The sequence below is a fragment of the Pelophylax lessonae genome (genome assembly GCF_965119305.1).
Source record: "Pelophylax lessonae genome assembly, chromosome: 7".
NCBI lineage: Eukaryota > Metazoa > Chordata > Amphibia > Anura > Ranidae > Pelophylax > Pelophylax lessonae.
The window spans coordinates 230,280,365-230,295,104 of NC_138774.1; the positions used below are offsets into that span (position 1 = coordinate 230,280,365).

Consider the following 14,740-nt stretch of genomic DNA (forward strand, 5'->3'; position numbering starts at 1 on the left):
CTTTGAATTGAGGAGGAGGGTGGAAAAGCAGTGGACATAGATGGCGTTTTTTATGAGTTCCTGTGACAGGTCCCTTGGCTCTATTAACCCCCACAGCAACAGAAGGTTAGAGCTGTGTTGTATGAGAGGGGGCAGAGGCCAGAGGATTTCAAGATACCAGCCAGAACCAGTACAAGGGACATTAAACGTAAGTACTGTCCCGTACTGTGACAATTTTTTACCTAAATTTTGGCTATAAATTAGATTACCGTGAGTGATTGAATGAATCACAATCTACAGCTCTTAAATACTGCCAAATGTGGGGATATTTTAGCTGGGAAAATATTCAGGTGTGCCATCCAAGTCAAGCTTGGTTCACACTGCCGCTACCTGAAAGCCATGTGACTTTGCCAGGTGACTTCAGTGCGACTTGAAGCGCCCTGAAGCATCTTTGAATCCACTTTGAAGCAACTTCAGGGATTGCCTGGGAAATCTTCCTGTAACATCGGATCCAACTCACATGAATTAAGATGAGGATCTGACTTGGAGGCGACTTCTATTAAAGTCTACGGGCACAAGTCAGATAGAAGCTACCTTGAAGTAGTACAGGAACCTTTTCTAAAGTCGGAGCGACTTCAGTAGTGCTAATTAAGACAGTTCTCATTGACTAAAATGGGATTTTACATGTCATGTGACTTGGAATCTCACAAGTTTGATCCCAAGTCGCAGCAATGGGAACCGAGCCAAAGTGTTCATGGGGGGGAAGCTGATTTGAAGTTGATTGTGGCAGGAAGAAGTATTTTGAAAGCTAACTAGTTCTATCTACGCAGATCATTTTGAAGTTGCAACTTTATGTGATCTGGGTATGTGACTGGTAATGTAGGCCAGTCACATGCATTACCTCTATCAAATCAAGTGTTTTTTATAATTCATTTGCTTTGTCATTTTTTACAGGCCCATCATCTATCTGGCACACCCACTGATACCAAGCCTGAAGACTGTGGCCACCAGTTTTGGAAAACAGAACACACACTCACTCACACGATACCTACTCTCCTCAGGCCAGGAAATAACATCAAGTGAGTCAAGATGGGAGATTTGAACAGTTCAGTGGATTTTTACCCAAAGAACCAGCGGAGAGAGCAGAATCATGCCGGAGGCTTTGGCTGCACTTTACAGGAGCTGCGCTCTCTCATGGAGCTGCGAGGAGCAGAGGCCATTCAAAAAATACAAGATAGTTATGGTGACGTCCATGGCCTATGTAGGAGACTGAAGACTTCGCCAACTGAAGGTAAAGTTCTTATTTTAAATTCAGTTGTCATCCACCTGATGTGGTAAACCTAATGCTTCTGATAGCACTATGCGTTCTCAATACAAAGTATAATGTATGTTGAAGGACAATATATGGCTGGATGGTGAGACCAAAGAGTGAGCAAAGGGCAAACTCAGTCTGGAGGAGTATTAATTTAGTTAATATGAGATTGGACATTGATATCCCATGAGCCTCTCAGTGCTCTCACGTGGCTTTTACAAAAATTTGAGGTGCCCCTTGGCCAACAGAGTCAATCTGGACCTATGTATTGATCATCAGCTTGTTTATGGAAAATGCATGACTCCATTGAAAATAGGAAAAAAAAAAAAAAAAATCAGCCATACTCCAATTAGGTCTTCTTGCAGTATTTATTTAATCAGTGTGTTAACTGCACACAGTGATGTCCCCAACCGAAAACCAGCCTTCCTTGATGCATTTCACCACTCCTGGCTTGCTCACCTGGAAGTGACTTCCTCTTAACCTGCATCACTGTATGCCTGTGGTCTGCAAACTGTGGCCGAGGGGTACTTTTACAACATCTGACACCAATGATGGGGCATCATTCCTCCCACTGATACCATCGTTGGGGCACTATACCTCCCACTGATACCATCGATGGGGCACTATTCTTCCTGCTGTTACCACCAATAGAGCACTCTCCCTCCCATTGATGTCAACAACAGGGCACTATTTCTCCCATTAACATCAATAAATGTGGCATTGTTTATGCCCAGTGGCCACAGTCTGGCCCCCCTAAAGCCTGAAGGACAGTAAACTGGCCCTTTGTTTGGAAAGTCTGGAGACCCCTGCTGTATGCAGTCAACACACTGATTATTAAAAATACTGCAAGAAGAGCTAATTTGAGTGTGGCTGATTTTTTTTCCTTTTGTCAATGAAGAGTGGATACGGACTGTAATGGCCAGCACCTAAATTGTCCATGGGCAGGAGAGGCCATTCTTGAGTGGAGCTTTGGATCTGTGTGTGCTTCTGCATGACTTCCATGCTAGTCTTTATATGTGGTCAGATGTTGATCATCATACAGGTTTTTCTTTGTTACCTTCATGATCGGGAGGCTTGGATGGCAAAGACCACATCATTCCATTCAGATTTGGCTGCCTATATGTGATGCCAATTTTGTCCACTTTGTTTTGTGTATATAACCAGCTTTAGTCTGCAACTGGATGGTAATATCAGTTTAGTCTGTAAATATCTCTGAGTGAACCCCCCATGCTGTTCCATAATGTTTATAGAAATGTGTTCTGTATTTATATGATATTACCAGTTTAGAACAGCCTCTCTCAACCTTTCTTGGAGCGGACCCTTTAAATAATTTGTAGGCCTCATTGGCCCCTGTTATTTTTGACACCATTGTCTTTTGTTGCCTGTTTGCAATTTTGTTTCTTAGAAAATGTCAGTAAACTTCTTGGAAAATAAATCATTTTCAGGTCTCAGAGAACCCTTGCAAAAACAAATTAATTGATTGTTAGTGGGAAAAAATGCCTCTTACATTGGTGGCTTGTGTGAACTATATCGCCCTTACATCGGTGGCCAGGATGTTACCTTGAAGACAGCTAAAAAGATCATTGATATCATTCAGCTGGCTCCACCAAATGACATTGACCTCAACCTATGCAGACACCATCAAATGGGAGCTAAAACAGCTACAGCTCAAGGAACCTCTAGCAACCTCTGGAGGGACCCAACGTTTCACCGAACCCTGGCTGAGAATGGCCAGTTTAGAATATGCCTGGACAGTAATATTAGTGAGTGAGAGCACTGCAGTAAAACAGCAGATGTAGAATGTTGTCCTGTGGCTGCATGTGGATGAGTGTCATTTAACTGTTGGTACATACTAAATACAAGTCTAAGTCCTGGAGAATTGTACAGTGAAAGCATGCATTCATCAAGCACATAGAGCTCTGGCAATAAACCAAAGACCAAGGTAGCTCTGAACCACTATGGCCTTTTCGGTTACGCTCACATTGCAATGGATTCAAACGATCATCCACCCCAGTGAAATATACAGGCAGGGATACGTATGTCTGTGGCGTTACAATAGAAAACAATAGTTTTTTTAAATCAGGAAGGTAACCCAATACAGTAAAATAAAAAAAAATAAAAAAAAAAAAAGCATTTCCATTTACCTAACCAAGAGTATTGTTGACAGAGACAGTAACAACAATATCTATCCATTTCCTCAGTTATATTAAAAAAAAAAAAAAAATATATATATATATATATATATATATATATATATATATATTTACCAGTGCAGTCTAACCACTCCATCATCCCACTACAGATATAGTCATTTATAAACAGCTGATTGAAATAACCCTTAAATCTTTATGATCTATTTGGGCACATAAACAATCTTTGGTATACCAGTTCCTGGGGATGAGTCCAGGGGCATCTAACCATAAGCCCCAAAGCTTTTCAAATTTACCCGGGAAGCCACGCCTTGTATAGAAGTAACTCATTTCCCACTGCTGCCACCCAAGATTTATGTGAGGGGGGATCTGGGGATTTCCACAGCAGTAGGAGCAGTCTACGGGCATGGAAAAGGGCTCTTCCCACTGCTGTCCTAGAATGCTCATCCTCAATGACACCCTCTGGAATATTCAAGAGACAGCATTTAGGATCCAGTGGCATTTTTAATGTGTTTATAACCTGACTCCAATAAAGTTGTAGTTTGGGGAGCAAGTGTGTTAAATTTGGTGTTATCACTCTCACTCTCTCACACTGGTCACTAGATGTTCAACATGGCACCTCAATGCAAATAACTCTCTGAGGATCTATAAAAAAAATTGTTGCTCTAAATAAAGATGGCCTAAAAAAAAAAAAGAAAAGTTGGCCTAGGCTATAGGAAGATTGCTAAGACCCTGAAACTAAGCTGCAGCACAGTGGCTAAGACCATACCACGGTTTAACAGGACAGGTTCCACTGAGAATAGGCCTTGCAATGGTTGACCAAAGAAGTTGCACGTGCTCAGCGTCATATCCAGAGGTTGTCTTTGGGAAATAGATGTATGAATGCTGCCAGCATTGGAGGTTGAAGGGGTGGGGGGGTCAGCCTGTCAGTGCTCAGACCATACGCTGCACACTGCATCAAATTGGCCCTCATGGCTGTCGTCCCAGAAAGAAGCCTCTTCTAAAGATGATGCACAATAAAGCCTGCAAACAGTTTGCTAAAGACAAGCAGACTAAGCACATGGATTACTGGAACCATGTCCTGTGGTCTGATGAGACCAAGATAAACTTATTTGGTTCAGATGGTGTCAAGCGTGTGTGGCGGCAACCAGGGGAGGAGTACAAAGACAAGTGTGTCTTGCCTACAGTCAAGCATAGTGGTGGGAGTGTCATGGTCTGGGGCTGCATGAGTACTGCCGGCACTGGGGAGCTACAATTCATTGGGGAAACCATGAATGCCAACATGTACTGTGACATACTGAAGCAGAGTATGATCCCCTCCCTTTGGGATCTGGGGCCACAGGGCAGTATTCTAACGACTCCAAACACACCTCCAAGATGATCACTGCCTTGCTAAGGAAGCTGAGGTTAAAGGTCATGGACTGGCCACGCATGTCTCCAGACCTAAACCCTATTGAGCATCTGTGGGGTATCTTTAAACAGAAGGTGGAGAAGGTGGACACTTTGGGCTTAATTTGAACATTTTCACTTAAGGGTGTACTCACTTTTTGTTGCCAGCGGTTTAGATATTAATGACTGTGTGTTGAGTTATTTTGAGGGGATAGCAAATTTACACTGTTATACAAGCTGTACACTCACTACTTTACATTGTAGCAAAGTGTAATTTCTTCAGTGTAATCACATGAAAAGTTATAATAAAATATTTACAAAAATGTGAGGGGTGTACTCATTTTTGTGAGATACTGTATGTAAGGGATAAAGGAGTTGGGGCATCAGTATCATTTTGATAAGGTTCGTCTTACCTGCGACCGACATTGGCAGTTTATTCCAAATTGTAATTTTATCTTGACATTTGTTTAGTATTGGGGCAATGTTTAGTGAGTTAGAATCTAGGAAGTCACATACAGTATATCCACAGATACTTGAATTTATCTGTGATGGGTATAGGACAAGCGGGGGCTATTAACTGTGTGGATTCACCGTTCAGTACAAGCAGAGCCGATTTGGTCCAATAGATTGTCAAACCAGAGTATTGGCCGAAGTCAAGGATGGTAGTCAGGACAGTTTGCAGAGACAAACTATCCCGTAGTAGCAGTAACATGTCATCTAACTATCCCGTAGCAGCAGTAACATGTCATCTGCGTATAGCATGATTTTTTTGTGGGTTGTACCGTAACAAAACCCTGTGATTAGGAGTTTGGCTCTTATGAGGGCAGATAGCGGCTCAATGGCAAGTGCAAAGAGTAGAGCAGAGAACCCTGCCTAGTACCTCTGCCCAGTTGAAATGTATGGGAGACTCTATCCAAGACTCTTATGGATACAGATGGTGTGCTGTATAAGAGGTGAACCCAAGATATAAACTGTGGTCCTGACTAAATTTGGTTTTGGAACAACCAGAGATAATCCCATATCAAATGCTTTGTGGGCATCTAGGGCTAGTAAGCCACTGTTACCCAGGTTATCTGCTGGGGTCTGAATATTGATAAAAAGTCTTCGCAAGTTAACTGCTGTTGACTTTCGGGGCATGAAGCCTGCTTGATTCTGATGTACTACTGACAGTACGACCTCATTCAACCTAAGGGCCAGAACTTTTGCCAAAAGTTTTACGTTGCTCTGTAGCAAGGAAATCGGTCTATATGACCCTGGGTCGAAGGGGTCTTTACCCAGCTTAAAAGGACCACCAAGGCTCTGGACATGGATGTTGGTAACCAATTATCTTTCAACAAGGCATTGAATACCTTTAGCATGTGTTGCAAAATCAGCTCTCCGTACCCAACATATACTTCCATCGGGATGCCATCATCACCCGGGGCCTTACACGTAGGAAAGGAATTGGCCAACCTTTGTAGTTCCGCCAAGGTGATAGGGGCATCTAGTCTAGCCTTTTGGGTTGTCCTGATAGTGGGGAGGGAAATCCCCTGTATATAGGAAAACAAGTCCTCTAAGGATGCGTCCTCTGTGGTTGGTAAAGGGAAGAGTAGAAATCTGTTAATTACTTCATAATTAGTTCAGGCTTGTTAACAATCCTACCAGAGTTACTCGGTATAGCTCCTATAGCCGGGTGGGGACCTGTTGCCACTGGACAATCCTTGCCAGGAGACAGCCAGTATTCTCCCCCTCCTCAAAAAAAGCTGCTTTGTGAAAGAACCGCTTACGTTCCGCCGCGGAGGCCAGCAGACGATCCAGAGAGTCCTGGGCTGACACCCAGGCCTCCCAAGTGGAACCAGTCGGTGAAACTATATAGGCTAATTCAAACTGTTTAACCTGATCTTCCATATGGGAAAGAAGTTCAGAAGACCTTTTTTATCGCCTGAATTCAGCTATAAAGATCCCCCTAAGTACCACCTTAAATATTTCCCATTTTTGGGGAGGGTTCTCATATAAATCATGGTCTTGAAAAAATGCCGCAATCTGGCTTTCAATATGATCATGGGAGGGAAACAACTGTAGCCAGTAGGCATTGAGCCTCCAGAGAACCCTGGGGAGGTCTGTCTGTGGATGGACCGCAAGCTCCACAACAAGTGGAGAATGGTCTGAGGGGCTCCCCGAGTACACAATATTAGAGACATGACCTAGCTTAAGACCATTCCCTACACAAAGGTCTATCCGGGATAAGGATGAGTGTGTTTTAGAGAAGCAGGAGAACAATTTAGTGGTAGGGAATTTAAATTGCTACAGGTCTAGTAGACCAATCTCTGACAGAAACCGACCCAGAACCGTGCCCCTACGCCACCCATGATGGGACAACAGGGGTGGCAGTCCAGGAGAGAGTCAAGATAGCAGTTGAAATCCCCCACAATCAATAATGGGAGATCAGGTTTGTCTACTAAGTCAGGAGAATTTGTAATAAATCTCTTGAAAATGGGGGCGGGATATAAACAAACGCTAGCACTTAATTCATGTTGTATAATTTGCAATAAAGGAACACATAACGACCCTCTGAGTCCAAAACCTGGAACATCAGCGATTTGAGTCATCACACTGACACTGGGAATAAGAAGTATGGGTGGAGTGATAGAATTTGGATGCCCATGAGTATTGCAGAGGGCGTGTCGTCTCTGCAGTCAGGTGGGTCTCTTGCAATCCAACTATGGCCGGGTGAAATTTTCAAAGGCATGTTGAGATCATAGAGCGTTTTAAAGGATTATTCACATCCCCAACATTCCATGATACTATAACTATCAACATTGGACAGCATTATGGAATACATTAAAGAAGTGAACCAATAAGGGATCATAGAATTGTCACCTGACCGATTAGTTATCTATCTAATGAGTAGAGTCCAAAAGATTCTTTGGAGAACATGAATGAAGGTGGAGTGCATGTGTACCAGGCAACCAAGCAAAGGACTGCGAACAAACAATACTTATGACCACAAGTTCCTGTTGAGTCATAACAAACATTACAAAGTGAAAGCCGCAACTGCACCATAGGGACTGACAGCAGTACCACCCTCAGTGGCATAATAGGCAAAAGAAAATGACGGATTGTAAAGCCGTCCTTGGCTATTTCAAATGAGGTACGTCTCAGTGTAAGGAACAAAAAAAAAAAAAAGAAAAAAAAAAAACAACCTGCAACCACAGGCAAAAAGTCAACTTGATAAACACTCATAGTGTAGGTACCAGTAAGTACCTGATAGTGTAGGTACCAGTCGATTTGTCATCGTAAGCCTCTCGCTGTGTAGCATTGTAAGTAATGGCTCCCCAGCCTAATCTCTTGGGAGTATTGGAAAATGTAGACACCCCCTGTTGTCGGGATGTAGACTCTGGAGTCCTCTTAAGAGAGTCAGTCCTCATCTCCTTTCACTTGCTGGTGGGGCAGACTGTTCTCATTTCGGTCTAACCACAAAACCGCCTCTGTCGCCGAATCAAAGTGAGATTGGCCAGCTGCAGTTACCCTGAGTTTGGCCGGGAGCAACATGGCATATGATAACTGTAGACGGCGCAGCTGTGCCTTGACATCATAGAACTTGGAACATTTGCGCTGAACTTACGCAGAGAACCCTGGATATAGTGATATTTGCTCCATTATATCGGATATCAGCCTTCTTCCTGGCCAGTCGCAGGATAATTTCTCGATCTTTGTAATTGAGAAGGCGTGCTAGCATGGGTCTTGGTCGGGCGCCCTGTGATAGCGGGCGAAGTGGTGTGAGGTGGGCCCTTTCCACTGTAAACAGCGGGGTAAAAGCTTCTTTCCAGAACATGTCCAGTAGCCAGCGTTCCACAAAAGCAGTGGGATCTCTACCCTTGGTTTTCTCCGGCAACCCCACCATGCACACATTGTTGCAACACAACCTATTTTTCAAGATCATCTGCCTTGCTATGGGAAGCAGCTAATTGTTGGATTGAAATCTTAGTGTCCTTGATGAGAGGAGTGAGTTGGTCTTCCAGGTCACTAATGCGACTCTGTGGCAGTGGTCCGCTCCCTGATCTTTTGCAAATCCTGTCTCAATAGTGATACTTCCTCCTTTAGGCCTTCAAGGTGCTCTTTAAGGTTATCAACAGATGCTGTGCATTTGTGTGCTGCTTTAAGTATTTCACTCAGGGATGGCTGTGATGCACTCTCCATATCCTGTTCTGTCTCCTCAGAACCACAGAGGGCTGGAGGAAAAGTATTAAAGACTTGCTGTTCTGAGTCTTCTAGTTCTGTGGCTTGTGAGGGAGCGGATTCTGCTGAGGTAGTAGGACAGCCTGACAATTTCTGGGCATAGAACAACATGTCCCTTGGTTGCTCTCTCGTCACTGCTTTGGTGGATGACTTACATGCAGGATGTTTATATTTGTCCCTTCGAACCGCACTGTGGCATAGGAGCCTGGGTGCCATCTTGACCATCTGTGGCCGCAGCTTCTTCCCAGTTTCTGCATCAGACCATCACTGCTATCAAAGTGGGATAAGGCTGCCAAGGCTCTCCGGAGTGTCAGCTAGCAGTTTGTGGCAGTGGTAAGCCTCTGGGTGTTAGTATATCGGCTGGGGAGAGGATTATTCAATCACTTGAATCACTTGCGGGAGCAAGGGGAGACACGTCTGTTCACATACCAGTCCTGGCCATGCCCCCCTTTATTTATAAAACAATAGTTAGCTGTGGTCAGAATGCTGTTCAATGAGTTTTGGCTGCCATAATGCAATAATCTGACCATTGACATGTAAATTACGAGGGGCGTGGCCTGCATTGGCACGTGAGTAGTCGCACTTCACTGAGCTCCCACTGTATCTCCTCGTATGATCCTCTTCTCACCTCATCCTCAGGTCTGCCAACCACCGCTGCTGCCCTAAGCAGTGCCCGGATCCACCTCCAGCGAGACCCAAAATGACCAGGAAGGGGGAGAAAGAAGCCGCGGCTCTGGCCTCCCAAGATGGCGCCTGCGCCCCCCTGCCTCCACGTCCAGCACAAGGCACAGATGCAATGAAGGACACCGGGGGTAAGTCCCATAAAGGACCCAAACCATGCGCCAGGGAACCCCCCCGGGACATGCTCCATTATACTCAGAAGCTGCCTAGCTCCAGCAGCCCTCAGGCCTACCTGGGCCGGCGGAGTCTGCATCTCTGGATGACACGGTGCCCCTGGATGCCTCTCACGCTTCTACCTCGGATATATTTGACATGCCAGTAGATGATGAGGTACAACCTACATTGGGGGACATATTTCATGCTGTTCACAAATGCACAGCGTCTGTGGATGATCTTAAGGAAAGTTTTGGCAGTTTAAGGGAGACTTTGTTACTCCTGTGCCAGGACACACAAAAAAATCAGGGAACGCACCACTGCTGTGGAGGATCCCATTACCGACCTGGAAGATCAATGCCCCCCCCCCCCCCCCCCCCCTGCCAGAGATGCCAGAATGGCAGCACAACAAGTATCTCAGGTTAAGAACAGGGCGGATGATATTGAAAACCGGCTACGCCGCAATAATGTACGCATAGTGGGGCTTCCTGAAAAAACTGAAGGCTGAGACCCCACTGACATTTTTGAACGATGGCTGCAGGACATATTTGGGAAAGATGCCTTTACACCCCTGTTCGCAGTTGAGAGGGCCCACCGCACACCACCCCGGCCTCTCCCTCCAGGCAACCCTCCCTGTTCCATACTGGCCAGACTTCTAAATTATAAGGACAGAGAAATTATTCTACGTCTGGCGCGTGAAAGGGGATCTATAACCTAAAATGGCAATAAAATATCCTTCTTCCCTGACTTCTCTGCGGAGGTGCAAATATATTGATTTTAAAAAGAGGTTGCAACGGATTCAACCTAAGTATGCCCTGCTGTACCCAGCCCGTCTGCGGGTCACTGCGGGGGGCCAAACCCATTTCTTTGAAACGGCCATGGATGCTGCTGAATGGCTGGATATGCATGAACAGGAATTTCAACGCCGACGGCCTGATGATGGTCGGAACTGATCCTCCTTCACCCAAGTCTCTGGTGCTGTTTCAGTTAGGCGGCAACTAAGTGACTTGGCCATGTGTTTTCATATGAGGACCGTTTCTCCTGTCCTAAGGAACCATATTGGCTTTAATCTAAAACCCCAGTGCCTTGGATAACATCTCCTGTTGGGCTTTAGTTACACTAGCTCGGCAGTACCTTGAGTCACTGTTTATCTGCATCGGTTTTATGTGCCCTGTTGGCACCCATACTTCATGTCTATGTTTGCCGTCCCCTCCAACCCAGGGAGGAAGAAAGATACGGTGCACAGCAGTGGCTGCCACTGAGTCCTCCATACTCCTTCAACAGTTTTTGACTTTCCCTAATGCGCAGTTGCTTCTCTGCTGGCTTACGTATGGATCTAAGAAGATCTTTTTGACATTTCATGTTGAACTCTTCCCACCGAGATATCTGCTGCTAATGTGTGCCTCTGGCTGGCCCCCACCATCCAGCCCCCTTTTTTGATGATGACTGTGGATTGACTCCATGACAGCCACAACATTGCTTTCCTTGAATGTTCGGGGGGTGAGTGACCCACTAAAGCGTACCATGATTGCCGCCTGCCTCAAAAAATTTCACCCAGCTGTTGTCGGTCTCCAGGAGACTCACTTAACTCGGGACACGACAGCCTCACTACACTACCCCTGGATTGGGGTGGCTTACCACTCTACTCATTCTGTGTCCTCCCGTGGGGTAAGCAGCCATTGCTTACCAAGAACTGGACTCACTGGTGGACCCTTGTGGTCGTTACGTTTTCCTGCACTGTAAATTGCTTACTCTGACCATGATTATAGCATGTGTTTATTTTCCTCCTCCATTTTCTAGGGACGTTTTACAATTACTATTGCCGTTTGTAGCTGGCAAGCCTGACCTCCCGGTGCTTCTCATGGGAGACTTCAATTGTCCCTTAGATCCTGGTTTGGACCGACACCCCCTGCCCCCCTCCCTTTTCCAAGGTAGGGGCACCATCTTTAGCTGTTTTTTATCAGAGGTGGGCCCCACCACTGGAACCCCACCACTCGTCAATTCTCCTGTTTTTCAAAAACCCACAGTTCCCTATCCCGCATTGACCTTTGCGTGGCCTCGATAAAAGTTGTTCCACATGTCCTGGGGATACAATACCACCCCAGGGGCGTGTCGGATCACTCCCCCTTATCCATTCAGCTGGCCACTTGGCCTCCTTCCACTTTACTTAGGGCCCCCTGGAAACGAAACGCCTTCTGGCTCAAGCTGTTCCCCCTTCCATGACCACATTGTTCCTCAAATTGAGAACTTTTTCCATACTCATGAACGCTGTGATGAGCGTGTCTTGCTGCGGTCGGAGGCCTTTAAGGCCTTCCTCCGAAGTGTTTTCATTTCAGAGATCACTGAGGTCAAAAACAAATTATCTCTCCTTCTGGGGCGAATGGAGGATCAGGTGCGCCAGCTCGAACTGTCGTATGTTTTGGACCCATCAGATTCCGCGAGGGAGGCATGGATATCTGCTCAGGCATCGCTTGACCGGTTGAGATCCTCCGCCGCGGAACGCACGCGTTTTTTACTAAAATGGCATATTACAAGGAGGGGGAGAAGACAGGCCGGTTATTAGCTAAAATCGCAGGTGCACAACAATCATCTCCGGCAATTGGCGCCATCCAATCCCCTACGGGTCATGTGGTCAATGACCCTGATTTGACATGTAAATTACGCTCTATGACTCACTACATACACCTCTCCTGTTTTTTTAAGTGATTCAAGTAATTATATTCTACCTCACTCTCTAATACCCCTATGCCACCATTTTCCTCATGTGGAATGCAATGTTCAGATGATTGAAGTCCTATTATTCTGATTATCACACATCTGAGTACATCCACTTTCTAGTGGCCCTATAACACTACTTTCCTTATGCAGAATGCATATGGTTTTGTGCTGCCCTAGGCAAGACTAAAATTGGGTGCCCCCCTTCTAAATTTGTCCAACCCCAGCTGCTGTATGCTGTTCTTGTCTCAGGGTCTGATGGGGAAGCTGCAGCCATGCCCAGTGAACAGCTGCAGCTTCCTCATCAGACCTTGAGTCATGATTTGTCCAAGTGCCACATATAGAATTATTGCCCATGATCACGGTGATACCTTGCATGTGTAGAACAATCTCTGTTTACGACAGGTGCATTCAATTTTGCCTTTAACCAGTTCTGGACCGGAAGGATTTTCCCCCTTAATGACCAGCCCGTTTTTAGTGATTCGGCACTGCGTTACTTTAATGGAAAATTGTGCGGTTGTGCAACACTGTACCGAAATAAAATGGATGTCCCTCTTTTCCCAAAAATAGAGCTTTTCTTTTGGTGGTATTTGATCACCTGTGCGATTTTTATTTTTTGCACTATAAAAAAAAAAGAGCAACAATTCAGAAAAAAATGGATTTTTGTAAGATCTTACCGTAAAATCCTTTTCTCTTAGCTCATTGACAGACGTAGTCCTCTTTGATTCACATCAATTGGGTTATGCTGCCTCCGCAGGAGTAGGACTAAGCAGAAAGAAAAAACGTTCTGGCTCCACCCTAGGGGCAGTCCCAGAGGGTATATCCTCTTCCTGTCTGCTACAGAGGAATCAGTTCTGTTACGAAGCAGTGTCAGAGAATTTAACCCAACCCAACTCAATGATAGAGGGGCGGGTACTACGTCTGTCAATGAGCTAAGAGAAAAGGATTTTACGGTAAGATCTTACAAAAATCCAATTTTCTCTGTCGCTCATTGACAGACGTAGTCCTCTTTGATTCACATCAATTGGGACATCCAGAAGCAGTGCCACAAATGAGGGGTGGGATTGACAGAAATCAAAATCCAATCTAGAAGGCCCAACCGGAGCCAACCAGAAGTATCAAGGGACTCATCGAGCAAATAGATGAGACCTACCCAACAAACCCTCGAGGTAGACCAACAGTCTCCTCAAACAGCGGCCTGCAGGAACCTTGCGGCCAGAAGAGGCATCTGACGATGCCCTCACATAAACCTTATACAATCTTGTAAAGGTATGAACCGACGACTAGGTAGTCGCCTTGAAAACCTGAACCACTGACGCCTGATGGCGGAAGGTCCAGGAAACACTAAGCGCCCGAGTAGAATGCGCCTTAACAGGGAACGGGGGATCCCGACCCTTAGATAGAATAAGCCTATACCACCGTCTGTCTGATCCATCTAAAGATGGTCGCGGCAGAAACAGGCAACCCCTTCTTAGGGCCATCCATGATCACAAACAGTGAATCCGTCTTACAAAATGAATCCGTAGTATTCAAATATATCCTAATCGCCTGAACTACATCCAAGGAATACAACGCAATTCTCGAGGATGATAGGGCTTAGGACATAGGAAAGACAATACAATGTCCTCATTCAAATGAAACTTTGAAACCACCCTAGGAAGGAAGGATGGATTCGGATGAAGAACAACCTTATCCCTATGAACCACCAGATCTGGGGAACAACAGGATAATGCAGCCAGTTCTGACACCCTGCGTGCAGAAGTGATAGCCACCAAGAAGGCCACCTTCTGGGATAAAGTAAGCAAGGGAATCTCCCTGATATTTTCAAAGGGAGGTGTCTGAAGAACCGACAGCACCAAATTAAGATCCCAGGATGGTAACGGCGCGTGCACTGGCGGAGCCAGGTGTCGCACCCCCTGGATGAAATTCCGCACCAAGGAATGAGTAGCCAAAACCTTCTGAAAGAAGATAGCTAATGCTGAAAACAGACCCTTGATAACACTCAAGGCCAGCTTCTGCTCAACTCCCTGTTGCAGAAAAGCCAATATTCGGGCTACCGAATAAAGACGTGGAGGGAACCCAAGGGATTCACACCACGCAATATAAGACTTCCATGTACGATGACAAATCTTTCTGGAAGTCG

General features: G+C 45.5%; 1 protein-coding gene across 7 annotated transcripts in view; it reads left to right on the forward strand.

Annotated features, from left to right (window-relative positions):
- Positions 1-940: 940 nt before the first annotated feature.
- Positions 941-14,740, forward strand: part of ATP2B3 (ATPase plasma membrane Ca2+ transporting 3) — a 307,321-nt gene continuing 293,521 nt past the window's right edge. For all 7 annotated transcript variants that reach the window (XM_082263025.1, XM_082263024.1, XM_082263019.1 and 4 more), the window contains exon 1: positions 941-1,270. In XM_082263025.1, coding sequence (XP_082119151.1) covers positions 1,069-1,270 — 202 coding nt within the window. In that variant the 5' untranslated portion in view covers positions 941-1,068. The remainder of the gene's footprint in view (positions 1,271-14,740) is intronic.